The sequence below is a fragment of the Myxocyprinus asiaticus genome, chromosome 23, assembly GCF_019703515.2.
Source record: "Myxocyprinus asiaticus isolate MX2 ecotype Aquarium Trade chromosome 23, UBuf_Myxa_2, whole genome shotgun sequence".
In the NCBI taxonomy this organism is placed as follows: Eukaryota; Metazoa; Chordata; class Actinopteri; order Cypriniformes; family Catostomidae; genus Myxocyprinus; species Myxocyprinus asiaticus.
Window position 1 is genome coordinate 8,442,547 of NC_059366.1, and position 13,090 is coordinate 8,455,636.

The following is a 13,090-nucleotide window of genomic DNA, read 5'->3' on the forward strand; positions in this document are numbered from 1 at the left end:
AACACCCTTGTACAGAGTTTTGTATGGATATGCACAACTCATTTTCTTAACAAAATGTAACAATTTCGTTTTCTTCAATGCTGTTTCAATTTAAAGGTAGAAGGGGAACATGCCTACTTTTTGCCAACTGTGGAAAAGTGTTTGGACATTTAAAGTCTGTGCTATATCTCAGTGTCACTGGCTATGCAGTACCTAGTCCTTACAATATGCTCACTGATGCCTCCATTATTGTTTCTGACCTCTATACTTAGTTTTGGTCTGTCTACAAGCCACTGTTTTTATTTTTTGTGCATTTTGGTTTGGTCCTCTCTCAGCAGGTCCCATGAGGCCACATTAAGCTGTGTCCGGTTAGAGCCGGTTTATTGCGCAGACGTTCTGGCTGGCCCGGTTTGGATTGGTCTGGTGTTTTCGTGCCACAGGGTGGCCAGCCTGAGTCTCAAACTTAATGAAGGGGGGCCATCTGTAAAATTACCCAAAAGAATAAAGTTGCCCAAAGCTCTCTCTCTTCCCCTCACCCTCATTATCTCTCAACCCTCCCCCACTGTGCCACTGATTGCACATCATTAATGAGCAGGCATTGGCTTTGCTGCTGAGAAGGTATGCCTTTGAATCAGAGTTGGGCCACATGTGCCTTTGAACTCTCTTGTTATCTCTGCTACGCCACACACTTTAGAGCTTTTCGATAAGACTGATTTTTGGTGGGGGTTAGCGATTTAATTTGGTGTGCCATGTCTTGCTCTTAAACGCTTTGTTCCAAAACTTAGTGAGCTGCCTCTGTAGGTAACATTTTAATCATAGATAACTTCTGACATAAAGGCTGTTCCAAAAATTATACAGCCTAATTATGCTGCACTATAAAATAAAGCAGTATAAAGTACCCTAAAATAGTGCTGGGTATTGAAACAGATTTCCTGATTTGGAAACACCAGTTCTCTTTTCGATTCAATTACACTTTTGATTAGATTGAATTTGGATTCATTTTGGTGTAATTCAGCTATAAGGTCCATTCAATCTGGGTACATTACAAAAACTATATATAAAATGTTATTTTATCATTAGTTTTTCATCATATAGGCTACATTTTAGGTTTAAAAATGTTCAAATTTCATGTATTCCATCAATAAATATGATGCCTTGAAATTGCTAATATGTTAAAATGTCAGATTTCACCAGAGAGTGAAATCTGGAAATTTATCAGCCATACATTTTTAGTTGCATAGTGTGAAATTTGGTCACATATTCGATTTACTCTTATTGTAAAAATAAATGTATTTCATTGAATACCAAAATGTATAAAGAACAGTTTGTTTAATCTAACTACAAATGGACTAACTTACACAAAATTTGTTTATCTATTTTATGCTTATCTGAGTATGGTTAAAGTCTTTCTAGCAAGTGACTCCACTCTCAGCCATTCTGGAGGTTATTTCCAGTCATGCCAGTGCAGCTCCTATCTACTTGAATGGAGAAAGACCAAAAACAGTTGGTCAAGATTACGATCAAAGAACATTTTTCAAATCAACAATCAAATCTGACAATACCGGTATCATACATTTTTATTCTTTACCTCATATTACGCAAAAAAAGCCATTTTCCTCGCTTGTATAGCTAATGCGCTTGCACGTTTCAGAGTTGATTGACAGCTGATGTCTGTATCTAAAAGGTGATTGGCTGGGACTTCCTTTCTACAGCCGTTGACCGTTGGGCACTCAGAGCTCCTTGGTTGAGCTTTCTAATTTCGCCCATTCATTTTAATAGAAGTGGCCCATCTCTGCTAAATAATCTCTGGTATGGTGTTGTTAGCTTAGCAACATGCTAACACTAAACTCAAACACTGGAATCAATTGTGAGTCAAGTCTACAGTACGGAGCACTATTTGTGTGGTGTTCAGTGTTGCTGCCAATGTAGAGCATTCCAAATCTGTCACTTATGGGATTCCATCTCGGCTAGAATGCTGCCTTTGTAGGCAGTAAACTGCGAGGTAGCTCACAAGGTAGTTTTTTCCCCCTCCAAGTCTGTATCATACTGCTGGAGTACTTTCATCCAGTGTTTTAGGCCTGCAGTGTAAACATCTGAAAGGGTCTGTGTTTTTAATTATCTCCAGAAGTCCAGCCCCAGCTATCCTCCTAAACATATTTTTAAATCATGTCAGCTCAGGCTCTTGGCAGGCCTTTGAGGAACGCCTGTATTATTTTTGGCCATCACTATTGAGGTTTTTGTAGGAACATGAAGGGGAAACGAAGGCCTGGGCATGCTACACAGAGAGAGTGAGAGAGAGCTTGGGCCAGAGTGCAGGGCACGGCCAAGCACCGGAGGCTTCTGTTCCTCTTGCACAGCTGGAGTCCAGCCTCAAACATGGAAAAACAGGAAAAAGTATTTTTGAGTGGCATCGCACTATCCGATCCCAGTGACCAAGTGGCTGTGGTGTCTGTGTAAGACCCGATAAATTGACTTGATGAGTGCAGTTTTTTTCTTCCTGTATTGACCAAGGAGGTCTTTAATACCTGGGAAGAGCTATCTGTTAGCATTCTCTTTAATCTCAATGGAAGTTGCTCGACTGGTGCATGCAGCTAATCTCCTGAGCCGTAAATGGCATGGGACTAATCACTCTGGAGCCACATGGAAATGATGTCCTGACAACGCTGATTAGCTAATGGCACCACAAGAATGCATAACGCACACAAGGTCCCAGGCTTCACTAGTGACTATCCTGCTGGTGCATTAGCTTTGAATAGGCAGTAGTATATGTATAGGTATCGCTGGGGGCTAACTGGCTAATGCAAACCAGCCTCGACCCTTTAAGGACAAAGTATACTTCAGTATTACGTGTGTCGGCACAACTATTTTTTTTTCGTCAGCACAGTATTTACGGATGTGTTCTGTCCCTATTTTTGATGAGTTTGCGCATCGTCTGCAAATATATCAAACTTGTCCAAATGGGCTTGTAGTCAAAAGAGTTTACTTCGAAAGGCTAGAGTGAATATGGAATATGGGGTGTGCAATTCCATGCAGCTATATTCCAACAGTGGAAGACTGGAAGATCTTATAGCAGCAAAGAGTGGGATTAATCCCTACGATTTTGAAATTAAGTGTTGCTAGTGCCATGCTCTACAAGTTGAGCTACAGGAATGCAAAACTCCTTTTAATTTTAATTTTATAGGATCTTTAACTAACACTTACAGCTTCATTTTATTTGTTCCTGCTGCTATTCGTGCCAACAGGCTACTTTTAATAATATGTAAACACACATTCTTCTGATCGCATGTATCTTTTTAAGCTGAGATTGAGTGTGTTTGCGCTCACACTGCACCTGGCAGGTGGTTGTTGAAGGCATCCGGTTCAGCCAGAGGAAGGATCACGTCCAGACTCTCAGCCACTAATCATTTCCCTTCCGCCCAGCCTGTCTGTCTGTCATTCTGTCCTTCGGTTCAATCCACCTACACAGGCAGCTGGCTGTCTGCACCATTCTTATGTTTTGTGTCTACCGACTACGCCAACATTTTCGATGAAGCTCAGCTGGACAGTGAAAGCTTAAATTCTGCGTTTGTGTTTATATCCTGGATGTCATTGGAAGTTGCACTCCAACCTGGCTATGATAGAGTACAGCCACATTCCTTTTCCTTCTGCTGAACTATTCTTGCCTAGTCTCTCATAGGCAGACTTTAAAAGTGGTCTTATCATACAGTTGTTTAAGTACTCTTTTTTTTGAGCTAACAGCAGTCCCAATTTGGGCCACATCCATACTAATCCATTTTCATTTAAAAACTCAGTTTTCAGTAACCCAACATCATTGTTTTCAGCATGCGGCAATGGAGAGTGTTTGCGAAACTTTCTGTTTTCAGTGGAGGAAAACACTTTTCTACTGTGGGTGAGAGGCTGAAATGTAGCAAAATGTATATGTTATCGAACGCAAACATATTAGTGTGGATGTGGCCTTAGTACTTCATATTCCACCAGTGGCTCCCCCAGCTGAGTCTAGATTTTCTCCGAAGGTTTTTCGTTTCCCTACTAACAAGTATATATATATATATATATTTTTTTTGTTTTTTTTTTTTCATTTATTCCTTGTCATAGATGCCTTTGGCCATTGAGGCATGATTTTCAATGAGATTTTTAAATGAAGCTGTTCAATAGAGACTTGATTTATATCTACCCCTAAATTTCAAGAAAAAAGCAAACCACAGTTGGTCATGTTATATGCTCCTTCCCATCTAAAGTGGTATTTTTGGCAAAAAATAAGCTTCAATTTGGACCAGACTTTATACCAAAAGTTAAAGCATGGATATTATGTTATCAGATATCTTTAAATACTATTTACTTAAGCATTTTATGGAATGTACTTATGTACATACATGTTTTTTTATTCTACTTACATTAACCTAACCCCTAACCTAAACCTAACACTACCTCAACCCTTACCCTAAACCCTAGCACTAACCTTACCCCTACTCCTAAACCTTCACATACCTCAACCTCAAATGTGAATCTTTTGAGAATTTTGCTGAACAACATGTAGTTACACAATAAGTACTTTGTATTGTATGAATTTTAATGTTAGTACATAGAAGTTAAAGACACCTAATATAAAGTGGGACCATATTATCATTAATGAAAGGTACATAGTCTATTGCTTGATTCACTTAAATATGTTTTTGTACTCATATAATTTAACATCACTTTTTTTATCTTGACCTCAAACTCTTGACCAGTGAGGTGTTCTGCAGTCCTGTCTGTAGTGAAGTTATGGACCAGAGCAGTTGGTTTGTGTGTGATGGCCAATATCCCAGCATGCTGGAATCATTTTGAGTTCCTCTAATAACAGGGAGACTTCAGAGGTTTTTTACAAATCCTGTGGCCTGAGTGATTTTTTTGTTTAATTGCACACTGAAGTTGAGCCACGTTACGTTGGACTGAGTGCTCTGACGTCTATATGTGTGTAAAGTGTGCTTATGTGCAGTATATGGTTGTCTGTGTGTGGTGTATTATGTATAGCCATGAATCAATGCCAGTTGCGCATGAGGTCATGGAAAACTACTTTTACTCTGCAAAACACCTGCCTGCGATTGTGGTGTCATCTTGACTTTTTCTCAAAAGACTGACCTCAATTTCCTGGACAGTACATGTACTGATTTACACTCTTGTTTTTCTCATGATGTGTCTGTATTCCGGGAGATTTATGGCTCTTCATTTGCAGTTGTCTCTGGGACTTTTGAGGGTATTCTTTTTCTGCATATTCAGCGTCTATCTGTGTCTCTGTTCTACAGGCCACCACTGACAGCTCCTCAAACTCATCTCAGAAGAAGGAACATGCCGCAAAGCTAGTGGCCACCTCCACTTTCTACGAACCTCACCCACATCGCTGCATCCTGCAGTGTCAGCCGCCTGAGCGCTACAATCTAGAACAGGTATGTGAAATAATTATAAAACCTCAAGTGAGTATTTGCATTTCTTTGACAAGTTGTGTTTCCAGAGCAAGCTTTCAGTAAACCAGGAATCTTTTAGGGCATACAGAATAATATCTCATTAGGGCCCAAGCACTGAAAGTGCAGAGGCCCTGTTGTTCTTCTAAGGATTATTAGGGCCCAAGCACTGAAATTGTGGAGGCCCTATTGTTCTTCTAAGGATTGTTATTATTAGGGCCCAAGCACTGAAAGTGCGGAGCATGTAAGACATATAACGGCCTCTGTAGCACCTCCATTTTCACCTACAGTCACCAAAATTGGTACATATATAGTTCTCATCAAGCTGGACAACTTTCGTAATTATAGTTATTAGCTCTGCCCAGCAGGAAGTCGACCATTTTGGATTTTTTGAATATTCCAGTGTCTGAGCTTTTAAATACTCCTAGGGGTTACATGAGACTGTCACCACATTTAGACAATATTATGCCAAGACACTGAAAATGCTAAACTGTGAACAGATTTTTAATATATCGAACAGTGTTGCCATGGCGAGGCATTAAATTAATGGCAAACAATGGGAAACACAAATTATATTTACCTAAATTGCTTCAAAATTGTTTAGAATAATGTAAAATGCCAAATGCACGTGTTTTCCGAAAGCCACCGGGTGTGTTTGGGCCCGTCATCGCTGCTTGTTGATCTCAAAACTTTTGGCCACACAAGTGGCGTGATGCAATACAAAACATACCATTTATAATACCAAAAAAACCTTGGCCAACCGACAGTGAGAAACAATAATGTGAAAGTAATTAACGTGTTGCTATCCATAAAAAGCTATTTAATTTGGTACTTTTATTAGGAGTGGCCAGTAACGGGTCGTTCACACAGGGCAAGTTCTTGTGTCCATCTGCACTGGTTTTATTTCGTGCTAGATGGACATCTAGAAGCGTCTCGTTATTGTTTTTTTTTTATTATTGTTTTTGTGGCATCTCACAAAATGAGTGCCACGTTTTAAAAACAGTTAAAAACAGTTCAACCCTTACAAATGCATCTCAAGGCATCTGTGTTTTTGACCATTCCATTGTCCTCCACTTCTAAAATTAAAATTCCCCAACACTGTATAGGCTACTAGTATTTTAGTTTGCTGTAGACCTTTGTTAGGGTTGGAGCCATATTTAGGTTTTTGCAATTGAAAATAGGGCTGTGAGGTATAGTCATGCAATCCGTTCAATGGATTGTACAATCTAATTGTTCTAAATCACGTTTTACTACCCCAAAACATGTTTTCTGGAGTTTTTTTGTCAACTGGATATCTTTTGGCATGACATTTTTATGGTTTTGTCAGTAACAGTAAAAATTATCTACAGTACATGTGGATGTTAAACAATACAACCCATTGAACAGACTCTACATCTACACAAGCCACTCCTGCTTCACTTTTGCTCATATTTTCCCATTGTCTCCTAGAAGTTCTCCAGGAATCCCTTCCCCTTTGAGGATGAGGAGATAGTCCGAATCAACCCCCGAGAGCGCTGGCTGATCACAGGCTATGAAGACTACCGCTATGCTGCCGTGCCAGACAAGTTCATCCAGCCAGATGACTCGGACTTGTACGTTCACATCGCTAAGAACGAACCCCTAAAGCACGACTACAACTACCCCTACATGCCCAGCTCAGACTTCAGCCAGTGTGACCTCAAGAGCCACTGCGGGGCCAGCGAGGGCGTCGTGGTGGCCACCCAGCCACGCTCCTTCAAGCTCAAGGGCAAGCGAAGGAAAGAGGACGGTGAGCGATCGCGCTGCGTCTACTGCAGGGACATGTTCAACCACGAGGAGAACCGGCGCGGCCAGTGCCATGATGCCCCAGACCCCATTAGAACCTGCATCCACCGGGTCAGCTTTATGTGGTGCGCTGACAGCATGCTCTACCACTGCATGTCCGATCCGGAAGGTGACTACTCTGACCCATGCTCTTGCGACACCACTGAGGAACGTTTCTGCTTGCGCTGGACAGCTCTGCTGGGTCTGTCGGTGTTGGCACCCTGTTTGTGCTGCTACCCGCCGCTGCACCTGTGCCACCGCTGCGCCGTGGCCTGCGGCTGCTGTGGAGGAAAGCACAAGGCCGTTGTTTGAGCCCCTCCCCTGCCCTCCTCCCAAACAAATCCTAAACCCGCCCCTCACAACGCTAGCACTGAGGAGGGCAGGAGCGCAAGAAACAGACGTGGGTGGCTCATTCGAGATTTTACACAGTAAAAAATTAATTTCTTTATCAGAATGTACTTGTTTCCAGTAGAAATATCTAGACATCCTTAAAACAAGAACACATTTACTTGAGAATCAACACTGCATAAGATGTAGACATAAGACTTGAGTTTATATTTCTTATCCCATGTGCAATTTATTTGTCTTGTTTTAAACATAAATCTAACAAAATGTTATAAAATGTATTAAAGTTTATTCTCAAAACAAGAAAAGACAATTTCCCAATGGGGTAAGAAAACAAATCTTAATTCAAGATCTTAAAAAACAAAATCTTATTTTCACAATTTTTACTGGAGGCTCAGATATTTTAGTGGAACAAGACAAAACACTGATTAAGAAAATAATTTTTGCAGTGTACTGTCTTTTACTTTGGTCTGTTCTGGTTCCAGAAAAGAAACTTGGTGCATTTAACTGGCTTGAAAAACTTTTCCTTCCCTTTTGTTTTGTTTTTATAAATATGAATGTGTGTGTGTGTGTGTGTGTGTGTGTGTGTGTGTGTGTGTGTTCTTTTCTCCCCCTTTTATGTTGGATGTTTCTCTCAGTTCCTCATGAAAGAAATTGCTCTTTTTGTCAGGTGGCTCTTGGAGCCTTCATGTCATGCATTACTTATGCAGGTACTTTATATTTTTTACACTGATTTTACTGTTTCAAGAACTTGAATCACTTGTTATTTTAAAGTTGCGTGTGTTTGATTTCAGCATCCATTGTTTTGATTTTGTTGTTCATTCACCGTGGCCAGCAAAGGGAGAAATGAGCTGTTTACTCTTCCAAAACAGGTCTATAGATGAGCCGGCATTTATATCCCAAGCCCTTTAACCATTCAGAACAATAACATTGAGTTTAGCTTGATACACTAAACCTGTAGTTGGGTGGACTGTAGGTTTGAATGACAGAGTTGATTTGTAGTGTGTTTGTGGGCGAGAGTGTGTGGATGCCTGCGTGTGTGTTGTAAATGATAACATTGTATCACAGCATAGTATTGTCATTATTATATTTAAGCCAAATTTACATAAGCTGCATTGAGAGTGTATGTACATACTGTATACTCATATGTATATGTTTAAAATCGAATTATTGTAGTCACCTTCAGCAGCCACATCTGCGCTACAAGCAATGGACTTCTTCCTTGTAGTTGACTTGTTTTGATGTGAGGGTGACTTTTAAGTTCAAGCACACAGTATTTGATATCCAAAGAGGATTTTTGTCATATTTATGTTCGCAGTCAATTGAATCACCAGCCAAAGGGAGAAAAAAATAGAGAGAAATTGTTGGACCGTGGACAAAGAAGCACAGCAACCGAGCCCACACAGCTTACACGGCAAAAAAAAGAGTTTCTTAAACAGTTTTTTTGTCTTGTTGCCAAGTAAAAATATCGAAATATTCTTAAAACAAGATTCATTTTTACATTTTAAGTAAAATTGTACGAGATAACTAGAATTGTTTTCAGTCCTAGCCAGTGTTGGGTAAGTTACTCAGAAAATTACAGATTACTAATTACTTCTCTAAAATTGTAATCAGACTACTTTCACTTACTTAATAGTAAAAGTAATCACATTACTTTTAAGTTACTTTCTAAAACAACAAATTCAAATAATGTCTGTATTATGATGTCTATTCATGCTTTTCAGCTGTCACAGAAGCGCAACATCTGAACATAATTTATGTTTTAAATGGATTTCACACAAAATATTATTTAGCAATATGTGTAAACAAAGTAATGTACTGTAAAATAATTAACTTAATTGAAAGTAAGTAACTGTAAACTGATTATAGGAATTTAAAATGTAATGTGTTACACTACTTTTTGATTTACAGATTAAGCATTAGATTACAGTAACTAATTACTACGCATAACTAATTACTACGCATACTACGTCAGATCTCCCTTACTGACAGATGGCTCATATACCTTATTGGTAATTTTTTTATTATTGTTAATTTAAGCATAAATGTCACAACATTTTGTTAGAGTTATGCTTAAAACAAGAAATAATTGTCAATGGTGTACGAAACATAATGCATATGAAGATTATATTTTTTTATATATAGGATATATAAGGCAAAAATACTGATTAAGAAATCATTTTTGCAGTGTATTTGATTTCACATATTCTAAGGAGGGAAAACACTAAACCTCTATCTTTTTCCCTTACCGACAGATGGCTCATAATTTGTCTTTATGGTCTTTAGAAGAAAAAGAAGGAATTGTTGTCACAAAGATGTTTCCAGCTTCAGTCCTTCTTTGCGAAGGAAAAAAGACATAACACAAAAATAAGCTTGATTTCAAGGTGCTTTAAAGAGGAAAGTTTGCCAAACCGATCTCCAGTTTCTTCATTACAATAATGTTACTTAAAGCCTTAATTTTGTCTCACGAGAACAAGTTTTTGCGAGGACAGTAAAACGAATCAGTGCAGTTGCTCAGTGAAGAGAATATAATAAATAAATATTTTTCTATCATAGTAAAAAAAAAACTAATAACACCCCAGTATACTGTATAAGCCTTTGTGTTGAATATAAAAGTGCTCCAGTTATAATGGAAGTAAAATGGCATGGTACAATCGGTGAGGCCTCGATCACCTCTCCCATCCCTGTGAAGATATTCATGGTTATCGTTTCACTTTCCCGGATAGAGGTTTATGCTTTGTCTGAATAAATCATCGACTGACAAAGCATTACTCTGCATAGATATTAAAACTGGATGTGAGCAGTCAACAAATGTACAGTATGTGTGCGTCACATGCTTGTTCATGTTATATAAATGTTCAGCATGAAATCAGCCTCAAAATCACGTTCTCCTAAGAAGTGTTCTCAAATTGCAGTTTAGCTACTCTTAAAAATAAAGGTTCTTGAATGGTTCTTTGAAGCATCTTAGGTTCAGCAAATAACCGTTTCTTAACAAGAAACATAGGGTTTTTGGTTAGAGGTTTTTTTTTTTTTTTTTTTTTGGAGATCAAAAAAGTTCTGCAGATCATTGGTTGTAGGTATCCTCTTTTAAAGTCAACATAAAATCAAAATTGACCCTGTTTGCTTTCTTAATACACGTTCCTGGTCTTATTGTGCACGATTCATCAGTGTACAATATTAAAAAAGAATAATAATAACAAAAAAGTATAATTTTTTATCAAAGTGTCCTCCATTTCCTCAGTTTAAAATTACTACAACTATATTTCTAGGTTTAAATAAAAAATAAAAAAGATTTTGTTATGTAGTCTCACATTTTTGCACCACAATAGAAATGTGCTATGGCATTTTAAAAAACCTTTTGGAACCTTTATTTTTAACAGTGTAGGGGTGATAATATGTGCTTTAATTAGTGTGTAGGTGTCTTATGGGGAACGAGTAGAAGCCCCCTGTCGGTTCACTGGAATCCTCTCATTAATAGGTGGTGGAGAGGAACGCAGGGGTCCATGCAAACATCCGCAGTGAGGTGTCAGATGTCCTTTGTTCACCACGTGTCCTTTCTGTATCTCAGTCTGTCAGCATCTGCAATACTGACATCATCCAAGCTTAGAGAAGAGCTGAATTTTACTTTTCTATCTGTGGTAATGGAAAGTTAACCAAAAGCATTCTGCGTGAACATCTGTCCTGGTGTGACGTTTGGCTACTACACACATTTACCTGTTAAAAAGTGCCTGAAGCATATTGTTAATCGATCTCCTTGTATACTAAAAAAAAAAAAAAAAAAAAAAGATAAAAATGAAATAAACCCTATTGTATTGATTAGTTTTGTTTTTTACAATCAAAATTTTTACCTCTGTAAAAAGCAAAAAAGTCTATATCAAGTGTATGATGTAAATTTTTATTTCTATTTTTTTTAATCGTTTCTAACATGTATGATCAATGTAGCTCTTGCTTTTAAGAAAAGATGGAATGAAAAGAAAGTACTTTGTAAATACCTGTTGATCATATCAGAACTTCATTGTGGCCTGGCCACCATGGTGTAGTTCTACATGTTTGTTCTAGGTCCCAATAAAAAAGAAAGAAACCAGTTACTGGTCCTACATTCATGCTGTTTGCCAAGTTAAAAGGATCAAGATTTTGTCATAATTTATTCACCCTCCTGGGGCGTAACTGCAGGGGGGGGAAGCCGCCCTAGAGCCCGGGGTGAGAGGGGGCCTGCAACGGTCGACCAAAAACAACCTAAAAATGACCGTGGGCCTGAGGGGTGATGAAAAAGACAGATTCTTTGCACTGGGGTACGCAAGATTCAAGTTACGCCACTGTCACCCTCATACTGTAGCGACCACTTATTTTTTCTTTTCTCTGTGAAAAACATAAAATGAGATATTAGGCAGAATGTCTGAGCTGCTGTTTTACATACAATGAAAGTGAATAGAGACTGGGGCTGTCAAGCTCAATAAACCACATAAAAGTATCATATCTTGAGCCCATACAACTCATTTGCTATATTCCAAGTCTTTTTAAGCTGTACGATAGCTTTGTGCGAGGAACAGACCAACAAGTCATTTATTGATGATCTTCCCCTGTGTCGTAGCTCTCAAATCTAAATTGCGGTTGTGTGTTTGTTTGTTTTTTAACTTGTGAGAACCAATATTGTTTGAGAGCCAATGATGCTTTTGCGTTAATAATAAACGTGGTGCAACCCTTCTGAAAGTGCCATTTTTTACAGAACACAAGTGTAAATGTGATTTGAGAGCTTCGGTATAGCAAAGATTATCAGTAAATATGAGCTTAAATTGTGGTCAGTTTCTCCCATGAAGCTACTGTATGGCTTCAAAAGACTTGTAATACTGTATATCACGCAAGTCATGTGGACTACTTCTATGATACTTTTATGGCGCTTTTTTTTTTTTTTTTTTTTGTTTTTTGGAGCTTGGCATTAAAAACCATCACCCACTTTCCTTAAAAAGAGAAATTTTCTTTTTTTGGTGAAGTATACTGCCTTTAAAGGTGCAGTATGTAAGATTCAGAAACACTTGTTATTAATGACACCTGTGGCCGTTAAGTGAACTGCAGCAAGCTACATGTTGCTTGCGCTCCACACTCCATAGGGACGCGAGCGAGCATCGGCCAAAACAATGACGTAACGTACAAAGAGACTGAACGTGACTCACTGGCATCATGCTGACAGATGAGGTAGCATAATTAAAATTACACAGTTATGATTGTTTTACTACAAACTTTGAGACTAAACTAAAACTACTTATCAGCTAACATAGCATACTGATACACACATACAGCTACATACACACATACAGCTACATACTACTGAACTACACCAGACAGTGTACTGTTGCGCTGCACTGTTATGTTGCACTATTGTATGTTTTTTATGTCATATGTTGTACTACGATCAAGAAACCAGCGTATTTGCTTAAATTTATCCTGTATACCTGACTTTTAGTATAAAGAGAAGATCGTTGAAATTATTTGAAAGTTACGAAGCAAGATAGCTTGCAGTTCAT

The 13,090-nt window shown here is 38.5% G+C and overlaps 1 protein-coding gene across 3 annotated transcripts in view; it reads left to right on the plus strand.

The window, feature by feature from the left end:
• LOC127413937 (sprouty-related, EVH1 domain-containing protein 2) overlaps positions 1 to 13,090 on the plus strand; it is a 63,286-nt gene that overhangs the window by 39,591 nt on the left and 10,605 nt on the right. The window contains exons 5-6 of one of the 3 annotated variants that reach the window (XR_007892712.1): positions 5,265 to 5,405; positions 6,870 to 7,623. Coding sequence is in view for 2 of the 3 variants with exons in the window: in XM_051651517.1 (XP_051507477.1) it covers positions 5,265 to 5,405; positions 6,870 to 7,535 (807 nt within the window). In the remaining variant the exon portion in view is untranslated. Of the gene's footprint in view, positions 1 to 5,264; positions 5,406 to 6,869; positions 11,653 to 13,090 lie in introns of those variants that run through there. The other 2 variants (XM_051651518.1, XM_051651517.1) reach the window with 2 other exon arrangements.